This window comes from Mizuhopecten yessoensis, unplaced genomic scaffold, assembly GCF_002113885.1.
Source record: "Mizuhopecten yessoensis strain PY_sf001 unplaced genomic scaffold, ASM211388v2 scaffold9541, whole genome shotgun sequence".
Taxonomy (NCBI): Eukaryota; Metazoa; Mollusca; class Bivalvia; order Pectinida; family Pectinidae; genus Mizuhopecten; species Mizuhopecten yessoensis.
In genome coordinates this window covers 383,800-409,556 of record NW_018408099.1, presented here as the reverse complement: position 1 = coordinate 409,556, position 25,757 = coordinate 383,800, and the positions used below count along the sequence as shown (strand labels likewise).

The window sequence follows — 25,757 nt, the reverse complement described above, 5'->3', positions numbered from 1 at the left end:
ATTGTACTCAAAATCTGTCCCGGGTGAGACCGACGAAATTCTTCAATTAACATCTAGAGCCACATAAAAATAGTTCGTACCTTTGGCCAGAGACGTATATAACACATATGGCTTTATACGTCTCTGCTTTGGCGTAAATTTATTACTTCATCATAGGATAGATAAGCTCAGATTCCTAATATCAGACACTCATTGTTAGACATTTCAAAAGCATATGCAAATTGATATTAAAACACATTGACATACAACACAAAATAGCATCCCATGAATAACACCATATGAGGTTTATTTTTATTTGAACCTTACATAGCGATAATTAACTGAATACTACCTCACACCGTTAAAATCATACTTTTTGTGCATTCCTATTCGTAAAGTTTCTAATTTTACACACAAATCACATCTACAACATTTCTTTGCTTGTTTTCAAATGGTTATTTACCGTTCAGTAGCCATGAATGCCATATGGAAATGTGTGTCTGGCGTCGTGTCTGCGTACGTGTAGCGAGTGTGTGTTTAAGCTGCCCTATATGTGTTTGGCTACACTTAAAGATACACGTGTAGAGTTGTATTGATCAGCACAACGTTTGAAACAAGGTAAGTTTACATTTTTTAATAAATGTTAGCGTAGCCAAACCGTTTGTAACATTTCTGAAGAAATCAGCAGAGGTTGTCCTGTCATTGAATAAGGTTGGATTTGAATTAGAAGGAATTCTGTATTTACAATAAATTATCAAATCTATGGATACAAATTCAGACAGAAGATTCCGTGCTTTCCATTTCTTTGAGATTATGAAATAATAAAAGACCAATAGCCACTTGGACTTACTACAAATAGGTAATCCTGAAACTAGGTTGACCACGCTCTGTTTTGTATTGTAAAAGGTGCCAGAAATCTAACAATGCTTTTAATATGGCATCCCTGACTCTTTCAAGCCATTATATAGCTCTCCTGTTACAAGTAACCTTGCAATGAACTCTGTTTCTATATAGGGCACGCTATGGTTGAGAGTGCATTATCATAAACAGACAGAGAGGCTATACTTACTTACATATAAGTACCCTTTTATTAACATTTTACCCTACTCTGAAACTCATTCACACATTTTATGGAAGCCAAATACCACGGCAAATGAAAACTTAAGAAAAAATACCGATGCACGAAAACAGTTCAAATCGACCTCGCAAAGTCAGATTTCAAACCCTTGCAGTATTAATTAAATAGACTGCAAAGAACATCGTTTTGATTGTCTTAAAATTCCAAAGAAAGATGGCTACTGTTGGCAATATAGGATTGCGACGTCCACAGAAGCAAGGAATGTCTTCCTGTTGCGTGTCTATAATACTCTGGTTGATTATTAGCGTTGCATATTGGCTGTGTAGCAGGGGTGGATTTTGAAGATCATATACACATCAACAAACACTGAGAGAGTTCTTCCCGATTTATTGTGCGTAGTCCCGATTCATTGACATAGATGATTTACCCTATTTGTGGAACAGGGCCATTTAAAGTGGTAAGGAATCATCCGAGGTTTTTACGTGACAAATGTCGCGCCAAAATCACCAGTCACACAAAGATAACAAACAAACACTTGACCATTGGCTAACCCAAGAGGTGACAACGGGATAACTTACAAAACTGACCAATGATAAAAATAGATAGAACCAAACCAATCCAAGAGGCCAAAATAAGGAAATACCTACAGTACAGAAATAAAGATCGTTGGTACTATATCAGAACAACACACAAATATATATCACAGATATCGTCTCAGCCACAACTGTATTATCGGTATTAATTACAATGATTTAATGATTAAGTTGCCTGTGAAGTCATGTTGTATTTCTTTGGGGTAGAAACCATTAAAAGGAATGAATATGGCCCATGCTATATTTCAGGCGGCATATAATGTTTATGTACAACGTATATAAGCTGTGGCAATATATGGTTAATAAATGTGTGTTGAGAGAGAATGCTCAGTGTAACAAAACACGAGTGACAAGGGTTGAAGATTGGTTGGAAGTTTATTCTGGTAACCTCAAGTGTTAGGATCGGTCTCTGTCGTCTGTAGCTGTATTCTAGTGCAGTCTCTAACCGTCACTAGCCTCTTTTCTCGCCATCTCCTGTTCTTCTGACATTATCTCCTTTCTAGGTTATATTTATACCCCATACCCACATCATCCATGTTACTAGGATGCCTCCAGCCATTATCTATAATAACGTCCATAAACCATTCATAATCAATTTTATTAGTACGTGCATAGCTGGTGAGTTGCGACTTAAGACCATATCTATGTAAGCCGAGTTAGCATTCGTTGGTTTTTAACTTTCTGACCTGTACTTCCTCGGGCTTCTTTTAGTCGTAACACTGACTGTGTCATAACTTCCTGACCTGTACTTCATCGGGATATCTTTAATCAATTACACAACGTCGTAACACTGACTGTGTCACATAAGATGTATTCAGTATTGCGCTGTGTGAAAGGCGCCATAGAACGTTTTCTCAGTTTCATCATGATTTATCCTTCACTATAATGGTGTCCTTGTATGTTATTTTGCAGATCACGGGTTTTTCTCTCGGTCTAGTTGATACCAAACATACGTAGTTTGGTTTAGTGTTACAGTGACATACCAACCAATGGTGGTATTGACCAGCACAACGTAGATAAGGTAAATATTTGTCACCTTACATATGTCGTTTTGTACTAACCATTTGTAACATTTCTGGAGAAAATCATAGCAGGTTGTCCTGCCATTGATAAATGCTGAATTTTAAATTTAAGACTTTTATCTATTCACAATAAAAGAGCTGTTCAAACAGACGATAGGGCCGTTTCCTCTTCTTTGAGATTATAAAAAGACCACATAGGCTTCATTGAATTGACATTATGAAGCATTCCTATAAATCTATCTTTAAAATGTGTTTTTTCGTGGTATGAACTGTATTTCAAATGCAGGTAAAAAACGTTTGACAACTCTGCCTGTTTCAACAAAAGCCAATCTGACGTTCCATTTATCCTCACCACAGGCTGTCTGTCTGTCTGTCTGCCTTAACGTCGATATAGAATACGCTATGATCCGATGGGAAATCTCATAGACAGACAAAAAGTCAATCTATTTTAAGTAACATTAAAGCACCCATTTATTAATGTTTGTTTCTCCGCTTTGCAACAATTCATTATTATACATGTAACATTGAAAATATGTTTACGTATAAATCCGAAAAAATAGTAAAAAAGAACTCAAAAGTAGATGTGCATCCACGTACGTTATTAAAGTGTAATTACTGCAGTTGAAATTCCCATGCCATGTTTTTTTTTTAATTTGCTGCTATTTACAATAGCAGCTTTAGAGATGTCGACGTCTCCTGTGAGTTTGCTTTCTTTCAGTTTCCGGTCAATCTGAAGTGTTGAACTAAATTTTTTCATTCTTGTGCAACTCTAAGAGTTAAAGGTACCGTGCCGCTAACCTCTAAGAGTTAAAGGTACCGTGCCGCTAACCTCTAAGAGTTAAAGGTATCGTGCCGCTAACCTCTAAGAGTTAAAGGTATCGTGCCGCTAACCTCTAAAAGTTAAAGGTATCGTGCCGCTAACCTCTAAAAGTTAAAGGTATCGTGCCGCTAACCTCTAAGAGTTAAAGGTATCGTGCCGCTAACCTCTAAGAGTTAAAGGTATCGTGCCGCTAACCTCTAAAAGTTAAAGGTATCGTGCCGCTAACCTCTAAAAGTTAAAGGTATCGTGCCGCTAACCTCTAAGAGTTAAAGATACCGTGCAGCTAACCTCTAAGAGTTAAAGATACCGTGCCTCTAACATTCGCTCTTTTGTTTTGCTTATCTTCAGGATCAATCTGGCATTTCTTGTATTTCTTACATAGCAAAAGTTATTATATTTCCTTACATTGTACGACCACATTTAGTGCTTTAAACTCTCAAATATATAAAATAAAAAGGAATCAAATTTTGTATTTTTACGTGCCGTTACGACTTCGATGATTTACATAATGTCTCGCATGTGTGTAGGGCCCCTACAAAATGACGATATTTCATGTCGAATTCTAGGCATGCTTCTTACAGTATATCAATTTTGTTAACTCCTGTTCATAAGGGAATATAGAGTTGTTTAGCATACAAAGTGACATTATAGATATTTATTAATTAAAAACAAAGCACGGTTATTGTGTAAACATTACCTCTGTGCCCAATCGGTGATGGTATTTTGTAAACATTACCTCTGACCCAGTCGAACACATAGCCGTCTTTCGTTGGATTCTGCTCTCGTGACACCTCGTGAAATTTGCTTATGCATAATAATAACTTAGATATGACTTCAACCCTGCGCCGGGTGAAATAAGTAGCAGTCCCAAATCGACCTTGAATTTTGATAGAAAAATAGAAAAATCGTTTCCATCTGATGTTTGTTTTTGCTACTGCTATTTACAATGACACAAGAAGATGGCAACCTCCATATCAGAATTTAATTATCAGAACTTTATTTTTTTCCTGTTGCCTGTTTGTTTTCTTTCAACTTCAGGCCGATCCTGAGTACTGAACTAATTATCCTTACTCTGTGACGTCTCTACGAGTTAACTAGAATTAAATCTGGGATATTTTGGTTATGCGGTTATAATTTGTATCTTTCAGAGACGGAAACGATTTAAAATAAGCGAATGTAAATTGTTTTCATGTATAGGCCCAAAGTGTGGTTAAAACATATGTAGGATATATACAGGCATAGAAAGTATGTACCTTTAAATCGCATATACGTGTAGAACGTGATAAAATATAAAATCACAATGCAATGGTAATTGCTCAGTAGTGTTGCGCATGAGAAGAGGGCTAGAAATGTTTGCCTCTTAGATATTGATTGATCTTTTACTGTAATGGTGACCTTTTAGACGATTGTGCCGATTACATATTTTTCACGGTCTAGTGAATGTTAAATAGACAGTGCAAATCAGTTTCAGGTAGTTTCGTTTTGTGTTACAGTTAAACACTCGAGAAGAGTTGTATTGGCCAACACAACGTAGAAAACAAGGTAAGTTTTTGTTTTCTGACATTGTTATTGAGTACAAACCGTCCATTTGTAAATCTGCTATAGAAATTGAAACAGCATGTGCTGTCATTATTCTTTTATTCGTAACGTATGTTTGTGATGAAAACGTACAGCTATTTATGCCGGATTTTAATATCAAATCCCTGTAATTAATCTACGCTCAATAAACCAATTATAAGTATACATACATGTAGATACATATTTCAGTATTGCTTGCATACTAAATAAATACTAGCTAACTTGCCCCCAGTTTTATTTTTTCAAACTTAGAAACATTGAATATCTTTTATGTACCATTAAACATATATTACTTCTTTGCAATGATATTGAACTAAATCCAGGACACCAATGTAGCATAGAAATCTCACATCTTAATGTAAGATCTCTCAGAACCAAACTTGATATCATTGAAGCAGACTTATATGAAAGTGACATATTATGTCTTACTGAAACACACCTTTCTCCAAATATAACTGATGCTGAAATAACACTTAACTCCCATTCCCATAACATTCACAGACTTGATTGAAAAACTGGACCTGGGGGAGGAGTAATTATTTATCACAAAGACACAGTACATACTGAAAGAAGAATTGATATTGAGCATGAAGATATAGAAATGATATGGATTGAAGTATTATTCAATAAGCATTTTTTTATTAGGATGTATTCAAAGACCTGAATCAAATGCTGAATATTGGGATAAATTAGACCATGTTCTAGATAATGCATGTAGCACATCACTTAACATTATAATAACTCGGGATATAAATGTAAATATGTTGAATATACCTACTAACCACCATTTAAATAGACTAATGGTAAAATATAACTTTACAAATCTAATTAATAAACCTACCAGGATAACACAAACTACTGCCACTGCTATTTATATTTCATTCACTAATAATATTAATCTTATAAAACATAATACAGTGAATACACCAATATGCAGTGATCACTCTGTTATTCGTTTTACCTGTTCATATTCTGTATTTAAGCAAAAATCCTTCCAGAAAACTATACTAAACTATGACAATGCAGATTTTGATGAAATGAATAGAGCTCTAAATGAAATAAATTGGGAAATACTAATAAATACACTTGACTCGAATGAGTTTAATACATTTTTAACAGATTCTATTAATAATCAAATAGAAGAATGTATACCATCCAAAATTATAACTGTTCGCCCTAATGATAAACCTTGGATGAGGATTATTATAAGGCAAAAAATTAAACAGAGAAATAGATTACATTAAAAAGCTGTAAATAACAACACTGCAATTAATTGGGAAAATTTCAGAAAGGCTAGAAATGAAGTAGTAGACCTTGTTAGAGAAGCTAAAAACACTTATTATGAAAAATTAAAACAATCGCTTAGTGACCAATCTGTGCCTCCTAATAAGTGGTGGAAAATTGCTAGATCTGTCATGAATTCAAATAATGTATCAAATTGTCTTCCTCCTCTTTCTGATAATAATAACTAAATACATCATCCATTTGAAAAAGTAGAATGTCTAAATAACTACTTCAGCTCAATATCAACTTCTTCTGAAAATCTTAAACCCCTTACCCCCCATGAACATACTTTTCCCTTCCTTCCAGACAATATCATCATATCTGAAGAGGACATTAAAGATCAACTGTGTTTACTTAATGATAAAAAAACCTCCTGGCCCAGATGGCATGATACCCAAGATAACAAAGAAATTAGCACCTTCTCTAGTATGTCCTCTAACTTTACTTTATAATAAGACTATTGAATCTGGTATTATACCTCTTTTTTGGAAAACAGCCAATATTAATGCAATATACAAAGGTAAGGGTGCTCAGAATGATGTCTCTAACTATAGGCCAATATCTATTACATCATGTTTTACCAAAGTTGTTGAAAAAGTTATTTTTAAATATATGTTTAATTATATGAAAGAATGTGATATCATAACGAAACACCAATCATGCTTCTTACCAAGAGACTCGACTGTAAACCAGTAATTATCTATATATGACACTATTGTAAATAACTTGGATCAAAATAATGAAATCAGATTTGTATTTTGTGATGTAAGTAAGGCGTTTGATAGAGTTTGGCATGAGGGTTTACTTTTTAAATTGGAATCGTATGGCATGAAAGGGAAAATATTACAATGGTTTAGTAATTTTCTTTCTGATAGAAAGCAGAGAGTGTCAACAGAGGGGTTTTATTCAACTTTTAAGCATGTCAAAGCCGGTGTACCCCAAGGCTCGGTCCTTGGTCCATATCTTTTCTTAATCTATATTCATGATATAACAGAATGTGTAACAAGCAAAATAAAACTTTTTGCAGATGATACTTCTCTCTATGAGGTAATAGACAACAATCAAAATGATATTGCAGTGAAATTAAATAATGACCTAGGTAATATTAATGCATGGGCAAAAAAATGGGATATCAAATTTAATTCACTAAAAACTGAATCTGTAATCTTCTCGGGGAAAAGGGAACTGAATCATCCAGATATATTATTTGGTTATGAAACTGTAACTAACAAACAAACTCATAAGCATCTTGCTTTAACTTTAAGTAGTGATGGAAAATGGACATATCATATTGACAATATTTATGAGCTAGCTTGTAAAAGAATGAATATATTGATAATGTTAAAACACAAATTGGATAGAAAAAGTCTTATAACAAATATTTACCTCTTTTATTAGACCAATACTTGAATATGGGGATGTAGTATGGGATAACTGTAATAACCAAAATAAAAATATTCTTGAGTCAATCCAGCTAGAGGCATTAAGGATTATTACAGGATTGCGTAGAGGGACCTCTCATTGTAAGCTTTATGCAGAAACTGGACTTGGATCACTTTGTTGTAGGCGAAAAAATCATAAATTAGCACTTATGTTCAAAATTTTAAATAATGAATCGCCTAAGTACTTAGAAGACGTCATTGAACCATACATACCTTCACAGCAATATAAATGTAAGATACCCACTAAGAAATAGCCGTATTTTCAATCCTCCTTTCTGTAGAACTGAGAATTATTTCAATAGTTATTTTCCCACAACGTGTAGAGAATTTAACCTTCTGTCTGCAGAAACTTTAAATGCTTCTTTCCTTCAACAATTTAAAAATTTCATCAAATCTGATAACATGAACAACACTGAAGAAATTGCTAGCATATTTAAATACTATGGGCCAAGAACATTCAATATCATAATTTGTCAGCTGAGAAATCATGCTAGCAACCTAAATACTGACTTATACCAGGGACAGTATACGTCCCTGCTTATACATGGATCATCTGAATGACAAACCAGCATGTAGATGTGGACATGAAAATGAAAATGCATTTCATTTTATATTTGAATGCCCACTCTATAACAACTTTAGAATGCAATCAGTAATAAAAATTTCTCAATTTTGTATAACTGGTAATCATGATCATTTTAATATAAAAACTCTATTAAAGTGATGCTTAATATGCAGCGCTGATATTAACATATCCATTTTAAAAAGTATATCTGACTTCATTTGTCAAACTAATAGGCTTGATATGTAATCTCACTCACAGCAAAACTTTACATTGAAAGTGATGCTATTATTTATAGTGTCATGATCACTCTGCTAATAAGTATTGATACTGGTGTATATCTATCTTCACAACTCTCTGGTATTCGGCTGGACTGGATGGAATTTATGAGTGTACTATTTTATAACCTGTTCTAACTATTTTATAATTACATAAATTTTCTATAGTGCCTTGTTAAATACATTTTAAGAGAATCAACTCCAATAATATATAATAATAATAACTACATTTTCCTATATGAATCCTTATCATATTCTGAAATTTTACAAAATGTTTATTTCTTGGTAACTTCTCCTATATATCCAGTGGATGGATGGCCAATGTGTTTATACACAAGGACTTTTGGGCCTGTATCCCTTGGATTTTATGTTGGATGGGTTGTCAATAAATATACATGATTTATTTAATTATTAATATCTAAAACATAAACAGAAAATGATTAAAGCAAAGTTAAAAATGTTCATTTCACAAACTAAATTGGAGTTATCTCCCCTGCACTGTTTAATTGGATTGTTATGACAGAATATATGTAATGTTTGTAAATAAGTTTGGAAAGGACTTAACTAGGCCTAGCCTGATGTCCAATCCAATTGACATATATAAAGTCAATAAAATCTGATGAAATGGAAATATATGCGACATTACAATTCTTTTTATTTACAGACAAGTTTGTCCGTAACTACAGGTGATCTTCCAGTAGTTAAAGTAAAGTTAAAGTACCCATACATAAAATATTATTCACTGCCTTGAAACAGTCATTGATTCACATTTTGATTGAAACGTACTGTAAAACAAACGTTTAATAACTCTAAATATTGCACATTGTTGGTGATAAAGAAAAAGTAACTTGTGCTCAGAGAGTCGGAATACACCCATTTACATTATCCAACCGACCGCACAGGGAATCGCTTCGCAAGATTGAAACTGAAATTGCCATGCTAGCTTTGTCTTTTGCTACTTTTACTATTTTTAACGACAATATAAGTTGAAGTCGTCCGTATGAGTAAGTTCTTTAACCCTTTCATCCCGATGTAACTTTAGTGGAGTCTACCATGCATTAATCTGGTAAAGTCCATTATGGTCTATAGTAGTGATCATGAAATGATCAACTTATTGTTGTTTTGAGTGTTGAATACAGTTGTTTCACTCTCGTGCAACTCTATGAGTTATAGAATAATATCAAGTTTTAATTTGTTGTATGGGTATTTTTGGTATCTAAACCATTTAAAACAAGTTAATATATCTACGTTTTTTGTAAAAAATAAAAAGCCAGACAATGTCCTCTGGCAAATATTTTAAACATATGAATAATAAATGTAGGTGTGCAATGCAGAAAATAAAATTAGATAGGATGATGATGCAATATCACTTATTCACTACTGCTGCGCATGGGAAGCGCGCTCGAAAGTATTTTATTTCCTTTTTTCATCGTCATTTATCCATTACTATAATGGTGTCTTTTTAGATTGTATTGTAGATTAAAGTGTTCCCTCGTCGACTATATGTCAAATAGACACTGAAAATAAAAATAAATCAGCAGTTGGTTTTTGTGTTACAGTTAAAAACTTGTGAAGAGCTGTAATACGTAGCACAACGTAGACAACAATGTCAATTTACATGTTCCAACGCATGCTATTGTGGCCTAACAGTTCTTAACATTACTGAATTCATCAGGTTGTCCTGCCATTCAATAAAGCTGAAATTAAATCATCTTAATGTTTTCTTTCATTTACAATGACGATATAAGATAGTGACGCCCATTTACATAAGTAAGCAGAGTTTTGGTGATTTCCTCTCCTTTGCAGTTATTGTTATTGGCCACGTAGACTTAGAATTTGTTTATTTTTATTTTTATTAAGTTATCCAAAAATTGTACATATTTTGAAAAAAATTAAGCCAACAATGCTTTATTCTGTATTGACGAAAGCACATGTAGATAGAAATTAAAATTTTATGGCGTTCTTGAATCCTCCAGGCGGTCGTTTTTACAACTTACCTTATTTACTATACAAGCTGTTCACAAATACAGCTCCTGTTACGGTTAGCTTCCAATGACCTGTATTTCAATGTAGGGTACGCCATGGTCTAACAGGGTTGAATCATACCCAGACAAAATGTATTTTAAGTAACATTGTGACTATTTATGAACATTTCATCTCCTCTGTGAATCTGTCCCGGTGTCATATGTTTCATTTCGACATAACCTGTATCGTGTAACATATAATGACTCTTACTATTGTAGGTGTATGAAAAATAAATAAAATTGGTAGTTAAAGAGTGGAAATACATGCACTCACTTATGTTATCAAATCGACTGTACTTGTGATTTGTTGGTTTAGACACACTCATCCCCTATGTAATGCCCACTGGAGTTTATTTATTTAACACGACACAATACGGCAGTTATTTGTTTCCTTTTATGACGTCTGAACGTAAACTTACGTGTGGTTTACGGCAGGGATTTGTTGGCGTAAGTTACCTGAGGTTTTGGGCGTAACTTACGGGTACCCGTAACTTATTTACGTGCACTCGTAACTAACGTGTACGTCGTGAAACGGACCAAAAAACTTACGTACGGTTTACGCGTCGTGAAACGGGACCCAGGATGTCGCTTTGTGAGTCTAATACTGTAAAACCAAATGAGGGTAGTCGTCCTATAATAGTCTTACTCTGTTATCCAAATAAATAAATAGAATTTAAAACTATGCCCATGCTATTGTTTTTTAAATTAGTTATGACAAAAGACAAAACAAAATGGCAAAATTCATACGCGTATGCTATCTTTAAATTTTGAGGCCATCTTGTGTGTAGAGTAGAGTTGAATTAAAACAGGAATTTATTGCTTGTGTAGTTATTTATTATCTCCTAAAGGTAAAAACCATTACCATACGTGAATGTATGTTCGTTGTATGTATAAGGACTGATAATGTGTTTATAGCACATATGTCACCATATACACGTATAGACAAAATGTCAGTTGGTAGGTGTGTTTAAAGAGAAGTTGTTTAATAGGGATGATATTGCAATGAAACGTGTTCATTATTGTCATGCATGAGTTGCACTCTCTAAAGTAGATTTAGCCTCTTTTATCGTCACCTATTTCTTACTACGATGGTGATTTTCTTAAGATGTTTTTGCCAGATTAATATTTTTTTGCAGTCTAGTGAATGTAAAATTCATACTATAAATCAAATATCCCTAGGTTAAAAAGACTTTTTCGCTGGATATCAAAAAGGCAATTTACATATTATTCAAAATTTGTAAGCAGAGGAGTAATAACGACTGTGCAGACATCAATATTTGTCAAACTTTTGAAGTAATGGGCCCCTTTGTTAGATTACGAACCACACAGCGTGTGATCCGGGGAATAAGATATACCGTCGAAATTTGTTTGGTGAAAGTTTAGTTAGCATAGAAATGATACCCTTACAAAACTGATCTACCTGAAAATTTGTTTTTTTAAACTTCAAAAAGAGTCTTCATTTGAAATTCTAAAATGTATTTTAAACTTTCAAAATTTAAATTTATAATGTAGAATAAACATTTTGAATTAAAATTTGAATTAAAATCCCTTTGAAGCCGTTTAATTATTTTTCAAACTTTTAAATCAATGTTAATTTTAATTGGATTTTTAAGCATCAAAACATGTTCTTTTAAAGATCCCCGTATCACTGCCAAAAATGGCAAGTGTGCATTTGAATTTCGCTTTTTTCAGCATGATGATAAATTTGATAAATCATTTAAAAAATCAGAAGGTCAAACCGTGCAGGCCTTAACGAAATGCCAAGAACAATAAAATAAATAAAATATAATCAACAGCAGTGTTCTTGGTTTATAGATGTAGCAGGGCTTGACCGGGCCCATTTAGTGTGAATATCACTCTAACCGAGTTACAAATTGTATCTACGTGGCCTGGCCCACCTGTGCTACAGTTCTATCAAATTAGTATTAAGGAGAGGCTAATGTAAGTACTTTAAACACAGTGTGACAAAGGTCTTTAATTGTCAATTTAAAAAAAAATAATCAAACATTTATTTAAAATATGTGCGGTTTCAATATTAAGAATTTGGATATTTAAAAATCAAGGCTCCGAAGCAGTTATTGAGATGCATGACAAATTAAGCATATGTAATATAAAATGTTATTGGTATAGAACTTCTTTACGGCATATTTAAAGTAAAAACAGAACAACACAACATGAATGCATCCTCGATACTCCAGGGGCTACGTACGCTCACTTTCGCTTCACACATCCCTGAAATATGTTATAGCAAAATTGAAGGCACGTGTCTAGCTATTTGATTGGTCTCAGGTAAAAGTACCTGACCAATCGCTGAGGCCGATACCTGTCCTTTGACGATAATAGAGGACCGACACGAAACTTCAACACCAGTATTTTTTACAGTTTCGCGACCAACAGATTCTTTTGATGTACACCACGTATCGAGTATCGAATATCGAGGATGTGAAAAATGAAGCTTATCGATTAAATCAAGGACATGTTCAGCATCCAAAACAAGAAACCAGATATAATACCTATGACGTATTTATGGAGAAACACAGCTAAACACAAAACTAATGTTACATTGATGAGGATGATGACTAATTAGCTGAGCTGTGGAAACAAGGATCAATGAAGCATCTAAAGTTTGAATTAAGATAACTTATCAAGGATGTATGTATTCCGTCTTTGCGTATTGCAGAGTTATCTTCTCTTTGGAGCAGGTATTGATTGTTACGTCATTGGTTTGTGTTAGAAAATTACGTCGTTTTCTCAAAAAATGATGACGTTACTCTCACAAACAAGTGATGTAACAATCAATACCTGCTCCCAAGAGAAGATAACTCTGCAATACGCAAAGACGGAATACTTAGAATAAGAATTATATGGTACAACACATAACACACATGGCAAATACTAAACATTGATGAGGAAACTGACAAGGTTAAAGGGACGTACCGGCTAAGACTGACACAATATCACAAGCTTTAAATGAAATGTTATGCCAAGTATGTTGTATAAATGGTGTAAGTCAATTTGACTAAGGCTTAAACGTTTTGAGAACCAACAAACAAAATAGACAGTAACAAGTAACAACTTATCATCGATGAGCCTTTCTAACCAGTCACTATACCAGAACGTGTTGGTATCAGTTAGTATGTGATGCGCGGATTACAACTAAGCTTAACAATGCAATTAGGATCAATTTTTTTGTTGGTTTCGCACGTTCGCGACATCCGGCCTAGGCGAACCAAAAGCAGGTATTCTGAGTCACAGGTTAACGACAGATAAGGATCGAGAATAAACTCCTGGAAAATTTTGAAAAAAAATTGCATTGATATATCAGTAATTTATGATAGCGGCGATAGATTGTTTAGTTTTGTTATACCTTTACTTTTTATTCTCTATACTCTTCTATAGAGAGAAAAGTTCGAAATTCCAGATGTTTGCCTCAGAAAAATGTTGACCGGTCAACATCGAAATTTTGACTGGCTTTGGGTGAAATGTTGACTGCTTATGTAACAGTTCATTACTATTCGGTACTTCTCGGCCATTACTCGGCAACTTCCGCCGTTAAGCAATTACCAATAGTGGCATCCCTATAGGAAGTAGTGCTCACGTCTGCTTCCGGCCGTCTGCATGTACAATCATGGACAGATTTTCGGAATACACTGCTGCAGAAATTGATGAAATTCTTAATAACAGAGACAGTACAAACACCAAGAATGTGATCAGAGTTGCAGAGAAATTCATAACGGAGTATATTGAAGCAAAGCACAACGCATTACCACGGGATATTTTTCAAGATAAAGTCAGACATTTTGAAAAAGTGTATAACAAAACATTTGTAGACTGAGTTTTCGGTCAACATGTGTTATGTTGAACCCTCGCACCAAACTGTTGCCTGAGGCCGAAGGTTTAACATAACACATGTTGTCCTCAAACCCAGTCAACAAATGTATAATATTTCATCTGTATGATGTAAAAGAGAAAAATACAAACCGAGGGTAGGTTTTTTGACGTTTGGCACAAGGCTTTGCCGAAAAATAACTGTCGAACAACCTTATCCCGAGGGTTGACATGTCTTAGTCCGCATCATACAGAAATGATTGATTATATGTTCACTTCAGCATATAGCACTATAAAACTAGAAAATAATCTTGACAAATTTTCCGGAATATATGTGTAACTTTTTTTTAATGTCACTTACATGTACACATACCTAAATAAAATACCTATACAATGCAAGTCATTACAAACTTTTACGGATGTATGAAAGTGGACGAGTGGAATTAGTGGGGTTCTTTCAATCTAGCCTTTAAAATAGAATTATATACATACGGACTTGTTTAGAAATTGTAAATCGAATACTATCATTAGATAAACAAAATGAGTCTTTACTTTTTTGTATTGTTAAAAATAATTGGAATAAAAAACAACAACAATAAACAGTAATATACCGCGTGCATGTAGGAAATGGACGTCCCCATTCTTGTCCGGGTGCAAAGTAAAAGACTTTACAGGGACATGACGCAGACGGATACAGTGTTGGGGTGGCTGATACATGTATGCGCGGGGACAACTTACAAACTTAATATAACTATAATATATATATATATATATAACACATGTATAAACATAGCTATTGAATGTAAGGTGTACGAATAGTGAAAGACCACCTACGTGTGGACACTTTATTGTTCAGGGGGCTGACCCCAGGGCTCCTCAACCCTGGCAGCCTCCAACAACCACTGAATATTTGCATATGCATATGTCTAAGATCTATGAAAATGAGAATATCAAAATGCTAAGGGATTAAAATTTTGTATAAATAAATAAAATAAAAAATTGTCACTTCAGCACACCATATATTATTTAACATATGAATGAGATGAGATGAATGAGAAGTTAAGAGGTATCAATAAAGAGTATGAAAATAGTATTCAAAATTTAAACTAGAATACAGATATCAGAAAATGCACATTTGCATGCTATTTGGCAAGGCCATAAAATGAAGCAACTTCAGGATTATTGAGCTCAAAATCAGCTATCTCTTTTAGTTTTTTCAGTTTTTAATTTCATGAAGACGTCTGTGTAGCTGTGTAATAAACTAACTTGTTATTGCAGTGAAATGATCGGGGAGAAAGGTGAAATTGACCGCGCGAACAGATGGCGCTGTCTGGCCTTATTCCTGTTGTTGACGTCCTTGATATTCCTGGCTGTGATCATTTATATGGCGACGGAGATCCAGAAAGACAATAAGACCCCCGAACATGACCGCCCTTACCCGGAGCACGGTAAGGTCAAACTGGGCGAACCCTCTGAGCCATCCGTGTTTCATGACCTGACGACCGCTGAGATTCGGGGACTAGTGTCTTACTTAACCCAGGAGGAGTCACTCAACATCACTCGACCTCCCTCTAATACCATCAACACCAATTACCGCTACCTGGCCGAACTATACCTACCCAACAAGGCCGCCGTATTAGAGCATTTAGACCGCGGAGGACAACAGCCGGCTAGGGAGGCCATCGTGACGATATTTCGAGGTGCTAAAAATCCCCCTGACGCTATCGAAAGATTAGTCGGTCCTCTTCCAAACCCTACGTATATAAAAGAGGTTCCCGGGCGACCATCCTCAGTTCCTTTTATACTACGACCTATTAACATGCCGGAATACGACAAGGCGGCAAGCTTTGCAAAACAAGAAATTGACACTAAACTCCGGGATCATATACGTGCGTTTTATGGCGCAGCTCTCACCGACTGTGGTTCCGAATGTCTTATTCTCACCTATTTCTCATCAATGTCACCAAAAGTTAGCGGAGAGCAAACTCGGAAGTTTTGGTTCTGGTTGAGTCGTGACAAAGAGAACTATTTGTTAAACAATTTAGATTTTTCAGTTTTGGTTAATACTGCGAATTCTGATTTCGCTCTTGAAAAGGTATGGTTCAGAGGTTCCACCTATGATGGAATAGACGATTTCAAATCTCGTGTGTTTCTGAATAGTACCCAAACATCCTGGCCTGATCCAAATCATGACACTTCGTTCTCAATGGCAGAAAAACGCGGGAAGCCGTTCTGGGACGAACCTCTAAGAAACCCTGCTCAAGTTGAACCAGATGGAAAGCGATACAATGTGAATTACAATCAGGTGACATACATGCGCTGGCAGTTTGACTTCCGTATGTCCAGTGCGTATGGACCACAAGTCTACGATATCCGGTACGATGGCCAGCGAATTATATATGAGATAGGCTTACAAGAGATGTGTGTTTTCTACTCGGCGAACAACCCAGCACAAATGTTTGCGGACTTTTTCGACTCTAGTGATCTGATTGGCCCGAAGGCTAGTCCGCTAGTGCCTGGAGTCGATTGCCCCTCTCACGCGACGTTTATCGATGCCTCGTTTCTAACGGAAACATCCGACGAACCGTTCACCACTCGAAATGTTTTCTGTGTGTTTGAACTCAACACAGGAGACCCGCATCGCCGACATTTCAACTACGAACCTCTAACTCAGACCTCGTATGAGGGAATGGAGAGCATTCTCCTCGTCTTCAGGACAATCCTCACTGTCATGAACTACGATTATATAATTGACTTTCGCTTTTTTCAAAACAGTGCCTTAGAAGTTAGAGTTGTCTCCACTGGTTTTATTTCTACTAGCTACTACAGACCGGAAGAGACTCCGTACGGATACCGTCTGAACGATTATATTGTCGGAAGTCTTCATCATCATTTGATTCATTTCAAAGTCGACCTTGATGTTTTGGGTACGAGTAATCGCTTTGCAACTCTGGATATTGAACCGGAGTCTGTGGATAATACTTGGTCGAAGATCAACGGGGAAAAATATCACCAAACAAAATTTAGTCAAAACGTGAAGCCAGATGAGATGAGCGCTGCTTACAAATATGATTTTAATTCACCTAAATATCTCACATTTTATAACAACGCATCAACCAATAAATATGGCGTGCACAGGTCGTACCGCGTGCTGCCGCGCGGAATGACAAAGTCACTATTGGCAGAAGGTTTCGGTAATGAACCTTCCGCGTCTTGGTCGCGCTATCAGATGGCAGTGACTCGCCGGAAAGAGACGGAACCATTCAGCAGCTCGCAGTATGCTGCGTTGGACACCACAGACCCTGTTGTGAAGTTTCAGGACTTTTTGGACGACAACGAATCCATTCTTGACGAGGTTTGTGTTATCTTATAATCTGTATTTACATACACCAGTGTAGGTACAGCAGAAGCCCTAATTACCTCTGTCTTGCCTGTGTTTCTGCTCAGTCAAAATGTCTGTATTTGCTAAGCGTAGGAAGGCTCAATTTCAAAAAATACATTTGTGGCGTTAATGTTAGGAGATTTCAATCATTTGACATGCAAACGCTCATCTCAACCCTAAGACTACTTTTCATGAATAGTTTTTGAAAATAAACAAAGTGTGATATATGAATCTTCTTGGAAAAGTAAGAATATAATTTTTGTTTTTAATGTCCAGACCTCGAACTCACGACCTACGGCAATAGACGAGCTGTATCGAGCTGTTGACCACTGCAACATCGAAACCTTCTTTCTAGAGGCGGTGTGGTGGTATAGTAGTAAGAGATGCGGATATTTCTGGTCTAGGCGATTTGGTGCTGTTAGTCGTGAGTTCGAGCCCCGGACATGACACGAGTCATAAAATTCTCACACTGATCGGATCTTTTGTTAAGTCATTGTACATGTACTAAATATTCCTCTATTCAATGAATACAATAAATTCAACATTCGATTTAGTTAATAATACTACTCGGCCCCTTGTGGAACAAAGCGTTGTTTTAGTTTAGGAACGGGGCGTGACTTAAGTGCGATGGGCAGTGTTAACATGATTGAAACGTGGTTTTATCGCAGATTAGAATATGGTCGTATCCAATCAAAACCTGCGTTTCAATCGATGCTTGTTAGAATGTATAATGATAATGCCTCATCGCATTACTCACTAAATAAAACAACCCTCTAAAATATTGCATAGTCACCGTAAATGCTAATCACGTCATACACGTAAGTCACATACAAAGATTCCAGTTAAAAATCAATGTTAACAAATGTCAATTGAATAGAATTGATATTAATATTATATAATAGAACATAAAGTTCAATTTCTGAATTAATGAAATGATGCCTTCATAAGTTTATCGTCGTGAGGACATATCGTTTTGTGTAATAAACTGAATGTTACGAAATAACACTTTAGCTAAAAGAAAATGTATATATTAGGTCACTCAGAGCTGACTTCATTTTGACTCGATATGGCTAGGCAACCGGCTTCAAATCAAGATGGCGATGGTCAAACGAAACCACAAAAATCATTCTATATGTCTCATAAATTAACAGCATGATCTAGAGTAATAAAGAATTTTGAATGATTTTCACAGCATTTGATGTTGTTTTAATGCTTTTGCCATGTTATACACATTGTAAATGGAGAGTACCATACTGTGTATAACAAGCTAATCGCCTTTATGACAACACTTCATGTTACGAAAGAGTCTATATTACGCGGGGTTTCACATAAATTAAGCTAGGAATGACCCTATGATAATATACCTTAACTTCAGATAAGGAAGTCGTTTTGTATGATTCAGTTGGGTCACAAAAGGGATTAACATGTTTAAACAGGTTTTGTATAAAGGCAACAAAGTAAACGTCTCAATACATTATCACTTAAATAACTTTGATTAAGTTCAATATATCTTTATAACATATATCATTACTAATGGTTAAGCGGTGTCTTCAAATATGACTTATCATATAGGCTTGAAATATGGTGATGAAACCATTTTTAAGGGAGATTGTTGCAACTGAACAAATACAAAGACAAATGTAGGAATTATTTAGACGACTGTATGGGTAACGGGCAATTCGATACCAAATAAAGCTTGCATTGGTAGGTAATAACATTGTATTCAATTTTTATCTTATAATAGTTTCAATTCACAAACATCGAAAACATCAACATAAGATGACTGTTTAACTTCCAATCTACACGACATGACCGCCATCTCTATCAGATACTTTGTGAAAAAATAATTAATCAACAATCGTTAACTCCTTTCACTTTGCAGTTTTGATAAAGGTACCACACGGGGTCGTTCGTTCATTGATCCGTCAAATAATCAACGGAGGTTTATCAGATAAAAGGAAAACTACTAAATTGAATTTAATTCACATGCTATCTGTGCACGATAATACAATTGTTTGCGTTTGTACATGTTTGTAGCCTCCGTGTGGACTTACATTCAATTAAAGGTCAAGTTAAAGTCGTCCATGGGAAATGATACACGCGTATTTTTAGGGTTACTAATCAGATACAACTGTGATTCATTGAGTTACCTCTTATCCGACTAGAGCGGGACACGTTGCAGGCTAACTGTAACACACAAGGTCACTCATATCGACATATTGTATGACACAATAATCCATTTATAAATGTATATTTTGCTAATAAAGTGGAGCAACATCGTACCACAATTTGGGGGCAAACAATTTCAATTTTATTACGTAAACGGGAAAGATGAAAACGTCCGAAGCCGATATCGTACAGCTACTATTGTTTTGTCTATAATGACATTAGCCTCCCCTTAACTTTGTATTAGCTATATGACTGTAGTACAGTTTGGCCAGAGACTTCCTTTGAACAAGTAGCTCAGTCAGTAAGAGCTATAGTTAAATAAGTTGAAGTCAAGCGTTCGAATTCCTATACTCCCCCGCACCCATTTTTTACATTCAGGACACTTTTGTTAGTTATGTTTTGTTCAAGTCCCCGTGATATTTTTTTCTCTTTGGAAAAAAATATCAAAGCAATCGATATGCTGGAAAACAAATTTTAATGCGTGGATAATTTGTTTATCATTGGTATGGTGATCCTTAAGTTCCCTGTATGTCAATATGAGCTAAAAAAAAATATATGTTCGCTGAAATGACCTGCCCTATTTCCTCCCCAAAAATCAAAATACTGCAATAATTTACCTGTTTCCATATAAGGAAATATGGTATCGTAATATCAGTGTTAGGTACCCTTGTCATTGTCTCGTGACGCACTTGATACCCCTTGTCGTATCTCCTGATATGTAAAACGTAAGTATTTACATTGCACTGTAGCAGTATAATTTTTTTATTGTAGTTTTATCATAAATGTCAAACGTCGTAAATTTGATCAGTATATATATATAATAGCCAGACCGGCGGTAACTGTACGTATTGTCGTGTTGTACGTTTGATAAATTAGCTATTATTACTTTTGTATCGTTTTCCCGTCTTTTCCATTCCTTAAAAGTATACTCTAGACTAAACCCTGATAAATATGAACAAATCAAAGATGTATCGCGCGATTGATGGCATTTCCCCTGTAAATCCTATTCCAATTGCTACACTGTACATTATAACAGAACTACCTTTAAGTGTTTTATGCTCGTTATGTTGGCCAGATTTTTTCTGTATATATCTGAATAGGTATTTATCTCTTTATTTTGTACACATTTGGTTCACCAGTTGTCTATCTTTAGACATGAAAGTACCGCTGATAAATCCTAGATGAACGGCATGGCCAAATAGTGCAGTATAGGTTTACTTTGGTTATCTTTTTACATTGACGCATACTTTTAAATAGGTACATGTGTACTTCACTACTTCGTACGATTGGGGATAACTATTAACCAGTCCAAATGTAGTTTGACAATTTCTAGCTTTGTATCCTGTACACCTCTAGTAGAGATAGAATATAATTAGCTTTGCATTCTGCACACCTCTGATTTAGAAACAATCTAACTATATATTTTTTACATTTCTAGTTAAGAGAGTATCATAAAAAGTATATATCTCTTTACTCAGCATATTTCTAGTTTAGAGAGAATTTAACTTGGTAATTTGTAGAGGTCAGGTTTAGGTAATATTAAGCATTGCATTTATAAGCTATAGATTAGAGAGTATCTTATTTTGTATTTTGTACAGTTCTAGATTAGAGAGTATCTAACTTTGTATTTTTTTCTGTACTCGATTAAAGAGTATCTTATTTTGTATTTATAATTGCCTGAAACCTGTCATAAACTGATTTATCTCATACTATTAAGTTGTACTTCGTATACTGCTCTTCTGTTTCTCAACATCTGCCGGATTTTTTCTCCACCTGTCTTTTTCTGTTACTCTCTTCTTTTTCTTTCTGTGTCGGTGCTTCCTTTTCTTTCGTCTTTTTTTTTCATTTTCTTTCTAAACATTTTTTTCTCTGTAAATCAATACAGTAGAAATATTTTTATTGATATGTACCATGTATATAAGATACCAATATGTTGCATCATCTTACTGATGATACATATCAGGCTTGATTATAAAAATACATAAACTTTATTTTGGTATGAAAGATGTTTGATTGAATCAAATGAGCATGTAAAAAAAAATAAAAAATGTGAGACTATAAGGTATTGAAAAAAGATTAGAGAGTATCTAACTTAGTATTCGTACAACTCAGCTTTGGGAGTATCCAACTTCGCATTTGCACAGCTCTAGATTAGGGACTATTTAACTTAGAATTTGTACAGCTCAGCTTTAGGAGTATCTAACTTCGTATTTGTACAGCTCAGATTAGAGAGTATCTAACTTAGTATTTGTTCAGCTCAGCATTGGGAGTATCTAACTTCGTATTTGTACAGCTCAGATAAGAGAGTATCTAAATTCGTATTTGTACAGCTCTAGATAAGAGAGTATCTAACTTTGTATTTGTACAGCTCTAGATTAGAGAGTATCTAACTTTGCATTTGTACAGCTCAGATTAGATAGTATCAAACTTTGTATTTGCATAGCTCTAGATTAGAGAGTATCTAACTTTATATTTGTACAGCTCTAGATTAGAGAGTATCTAATTTTGCATTTGTACAGCTCTAGATAAGAGAGTATCTAACTTTGTAGTTGTACAGCTCTAGATTAGAGTGTATCTTACTTCGAATTTGTACAGCTCAGATTAGAGAGTATCTAACTTCGAATTTGTACAGCTCTAGATTAGAGAGTATCTAATTTTGTATTTGTACAGCTCTAGATAAGAGAGTATCTTACTTCGTATTTGTACAGCTCTAGATAAGAGAGTATCTTGCTTCGAATTTGTACAGCTCAGATTAGAGAGTATCTAACTTCGTATTTGTACAGCTCAGATAAGAGAGTATCTAACTTCGTATTTGTACAGCTCAGCATTGGGAGTATCTAACTTCGTATTTGTACAGCTCTAGGTTAGAGAGTATCTAACTTCGTGTTTGCACAGCTCAGATAAGAAAGTATCTAACTTCGTATTTTTACAGCTCTAGATTATGCAACATTGTAGTTGTACAGCTCTAGATTAGAGAGAATCTAAATTTGTATTTGTACAGCTCTAGATTATGCAACATTGTATTTGTACAGCTCTACATTAGAGAGAATCTAAATTTGTATTTGTACAGCTCTAGATTATGCAACATTGTATTTGTACAGCTCTAGATTAGAGAGAATCTAAATTTGTAGTTGTACAGCTCTAGATTAGAGAGTATCTAACTTTGCATATGTACAGCTCAGATTAGATAGTATCAAACTTTGTATTTGTACAGCTCTAGATTAGAGAGTATCTAACTTTTTACTTGTACAGCTCAGATTAGAAAGTATCAACTAGATTAGAGAGTATCTAACTTTGCATATGTACAGCTCAGATTAGATAGTATCAAACTTTGTATTTGTACAGCTCTAGATTAGAGAGTATCTAATTTTGCATTTGTACAGCTCTAGATAAGAGTGTATCTTACTTCGAATTTGTACAGTTCAGATTAGAGAGTATCCAACTTCGAATTTGTACAGCTCTAGATTAGAGAGTATCTATCTTTGTATTTGTACAGCTCTAGATTAGAGAGTATCTAATTTTGCATTGTACAGCTCTAGATCAGAGAGTATCTTACTTCGAATTTGTACAGCTCAGATTAGAAAGTATCTAACTTCGTATTTGTACAGCTCTAGATTAGAGAGTATCTAACTTTTTACTTGTACAGCTCGGATTAGAAAGTATCAAACTTTGTATTTGCATAGCTCTAGATTAGAGAGTATCTAACTTTATATTTGTACAGCTCTAGATTAGAGAGTATCTATCTTTGTATTTGTTCAGCTCTAGATTAGAGAGTATCTAATTTTGCATTGTACAGCTCTAGATCAGAGATTATCTTACTTCGAATTTGTACAGCTCAGATTAGAGAGCATCTAACTTTGTATTTGTACAGCTCTAGATTAGAGAGGATCTATCTTTGTATTTGTACAGCTCAAGATTAGAGAGTATCTAATTTTGCATTTGTACAGCTTTAGATAAGAGAGTATCTTACTTCGTATTTGTACAGCTCTAGATAAGAGAGTATCTTACTTCGAATTTGTACAGCTCAGATTAAAGAGTATCTAACTTTGTATTTGTACAGCTCTAGATAAGAGAGTATCTTACTTCGTATTTGTACAGCTCTAGATAAGAGAGTATCTTACTTCGTATTTGTACAGCTCTAGATAAGAGAGTATCTTACTTCGAATTTGTACAGCTCAGATTAAAGAGTATCTAACTTTGTATTTGTACAGCTCTAGATTAGAGAGTATCTATCTTTGTATTTGTTCAGCTCTAGATTAGAGAGTATCTAATTTTGCATTGTACAGCTCTAGATCAGAGAGTATCTTACTTCGAATTTGTACAGCTCAGATTAAAGAGTATCTAACTTTGTATTTGTACAGCTCTAGATTAGAGAGGATCTATCTTTGTATTTGTACAGCTCAAGATTAGAGAGTATCTAATTTTGCATTTGTACAGCTCTGGATAAAAGAGTATCTTACTTCGAATTTGTACAGCTCAGATTAAAGAGTATCTAACTTTGTATTTGTACAGCTCTAGATAAGAGAGTATCTTACTTCGTATTTGTACAGCTCTAGATAAGAGAGTATCTTACTTCGAATTTGTACAGCTCAGATTAGAGAGCATCTAACTTTGTATTTGTACAGCTCTAGATTAGAGAGGATCTATCTTTGTATTTGTACAGCTCAAGATTAGAGAGTATCTAATTTTGCATTTGTACAGCTCTATATAAGAGAGTATCTTACTTCGAATTTGTACAGCTCAGATTAAAGAGTATCTAACTTTGTATTTGTACAGCTCTAGATAAGAGAGTATCTTACTTCGAATTTGTACAGCTCAGATTAGATAGTATCTAACTTCGAATTTGTACAGCTCTAGATTAGAGAGTATCTATCTTTGTATTTGTACAGCTCAAGATTAGAGAGTATCTAATTTTGCATTTGTACAGCTTTAGATAAGAGAGTATCTTACTTCGTATTTGTACAGCTCTAGATAAGAGAGTATCTTACTTCGTATTTGTACAGCTCTAGATAAGAGAGTATCTTACTTCGAATTTGTACAGCTCAGATTAGAGAGTATCAAACTTCGTATTTGTACAGCTCTAAATCATGCAACTTTGTAGTTGTACAGCTCTAGATTAGAGTGTATCTTACTTCGAATTTGTACAGCTCAGATTAGATAGTATCTAACTTCGAATTTGTACAGCTCTAGATTAGAGAGTATCTATCTTTGTATTTGTTCAGCTCTAGATTAGAGAGTATCTAATTTTGCATTGTACAGCTCTAGATCAGAGATTATCTTACTTCGAATTTGTACAGCTCAGATTAGAAAGTATCTAACTTCGTATTTGTACAGCTCTAGATTAGAGAGTATCTATCTTTGTATTTGTTCAGCTCTAGATTAGAGAGTATCTAATTTTGCATTGTACAGCTCTAGATCAGAGATTATCTTACTTCGAATTTGTACAGCTCAGATTAGAAAGTATCTAACTTCGTATTTGCACAGCTCAGATAAGAGAGTATCTAACTTTTTACTTGTACAGCTCAGATTAGAAAGTATCAAACTTTGAATTTGCTTAGCTCTAGATTAGAGAGTATCTAACTTCGTATTTGTACAGCTCTAGATTAGAGAGTATCTATCTTTGTATTTGTACAGCTCAAGATTAGAGAGTATCTAATTTTGCATTTGTACAGCTCTAGATAAAAGAGTATCTTACTTCGAATTTGTACAGCTCAGATT

The 25,757-nt window shown here is 34.7% G+C and overlaps 1 protein-coding gene across 2 annotated transcripts in view; it reads left to right on the top strand.

Moving 5' to 3' along the window:
* Positions 1 to 510: 510 nt before the first annotated feature.
* The window catches only part of LOC110458341 (putative amine oxidase [copper-containing]), a 29,446-nt gene continuing 4,199 nt past the window's right edge, over positions 511 to 25,757 (top strand). Inside the window, exons 1-4 of one of the 2 annotated variants that reach the window (XM_021510000.1) lie at positions 511 to 597; positions 2,563 to 2,671; positions 4,986 to 5,034; positions 15,767 to 17,843. In XM_021510000.1, the coding sequence (XP_021365675.1) occupies positions 15,771 to 17,843 (2,073 nt within the window). In that variant the 5' untranslated portion in view covers positions 511 to 597; positions 2,563 to 2,671; positions 4,986 to 5,034; positions 15,767 to 15,770. The remainder of the gene's footprint in view (positions 598 to 2,562; positions 2,672 to 4,985; positions 5,035 to 15,766; positions 17,844 to 25,757) is intronic. The other variant, XM_021510001.1, reaches the window with a different exon arrangement.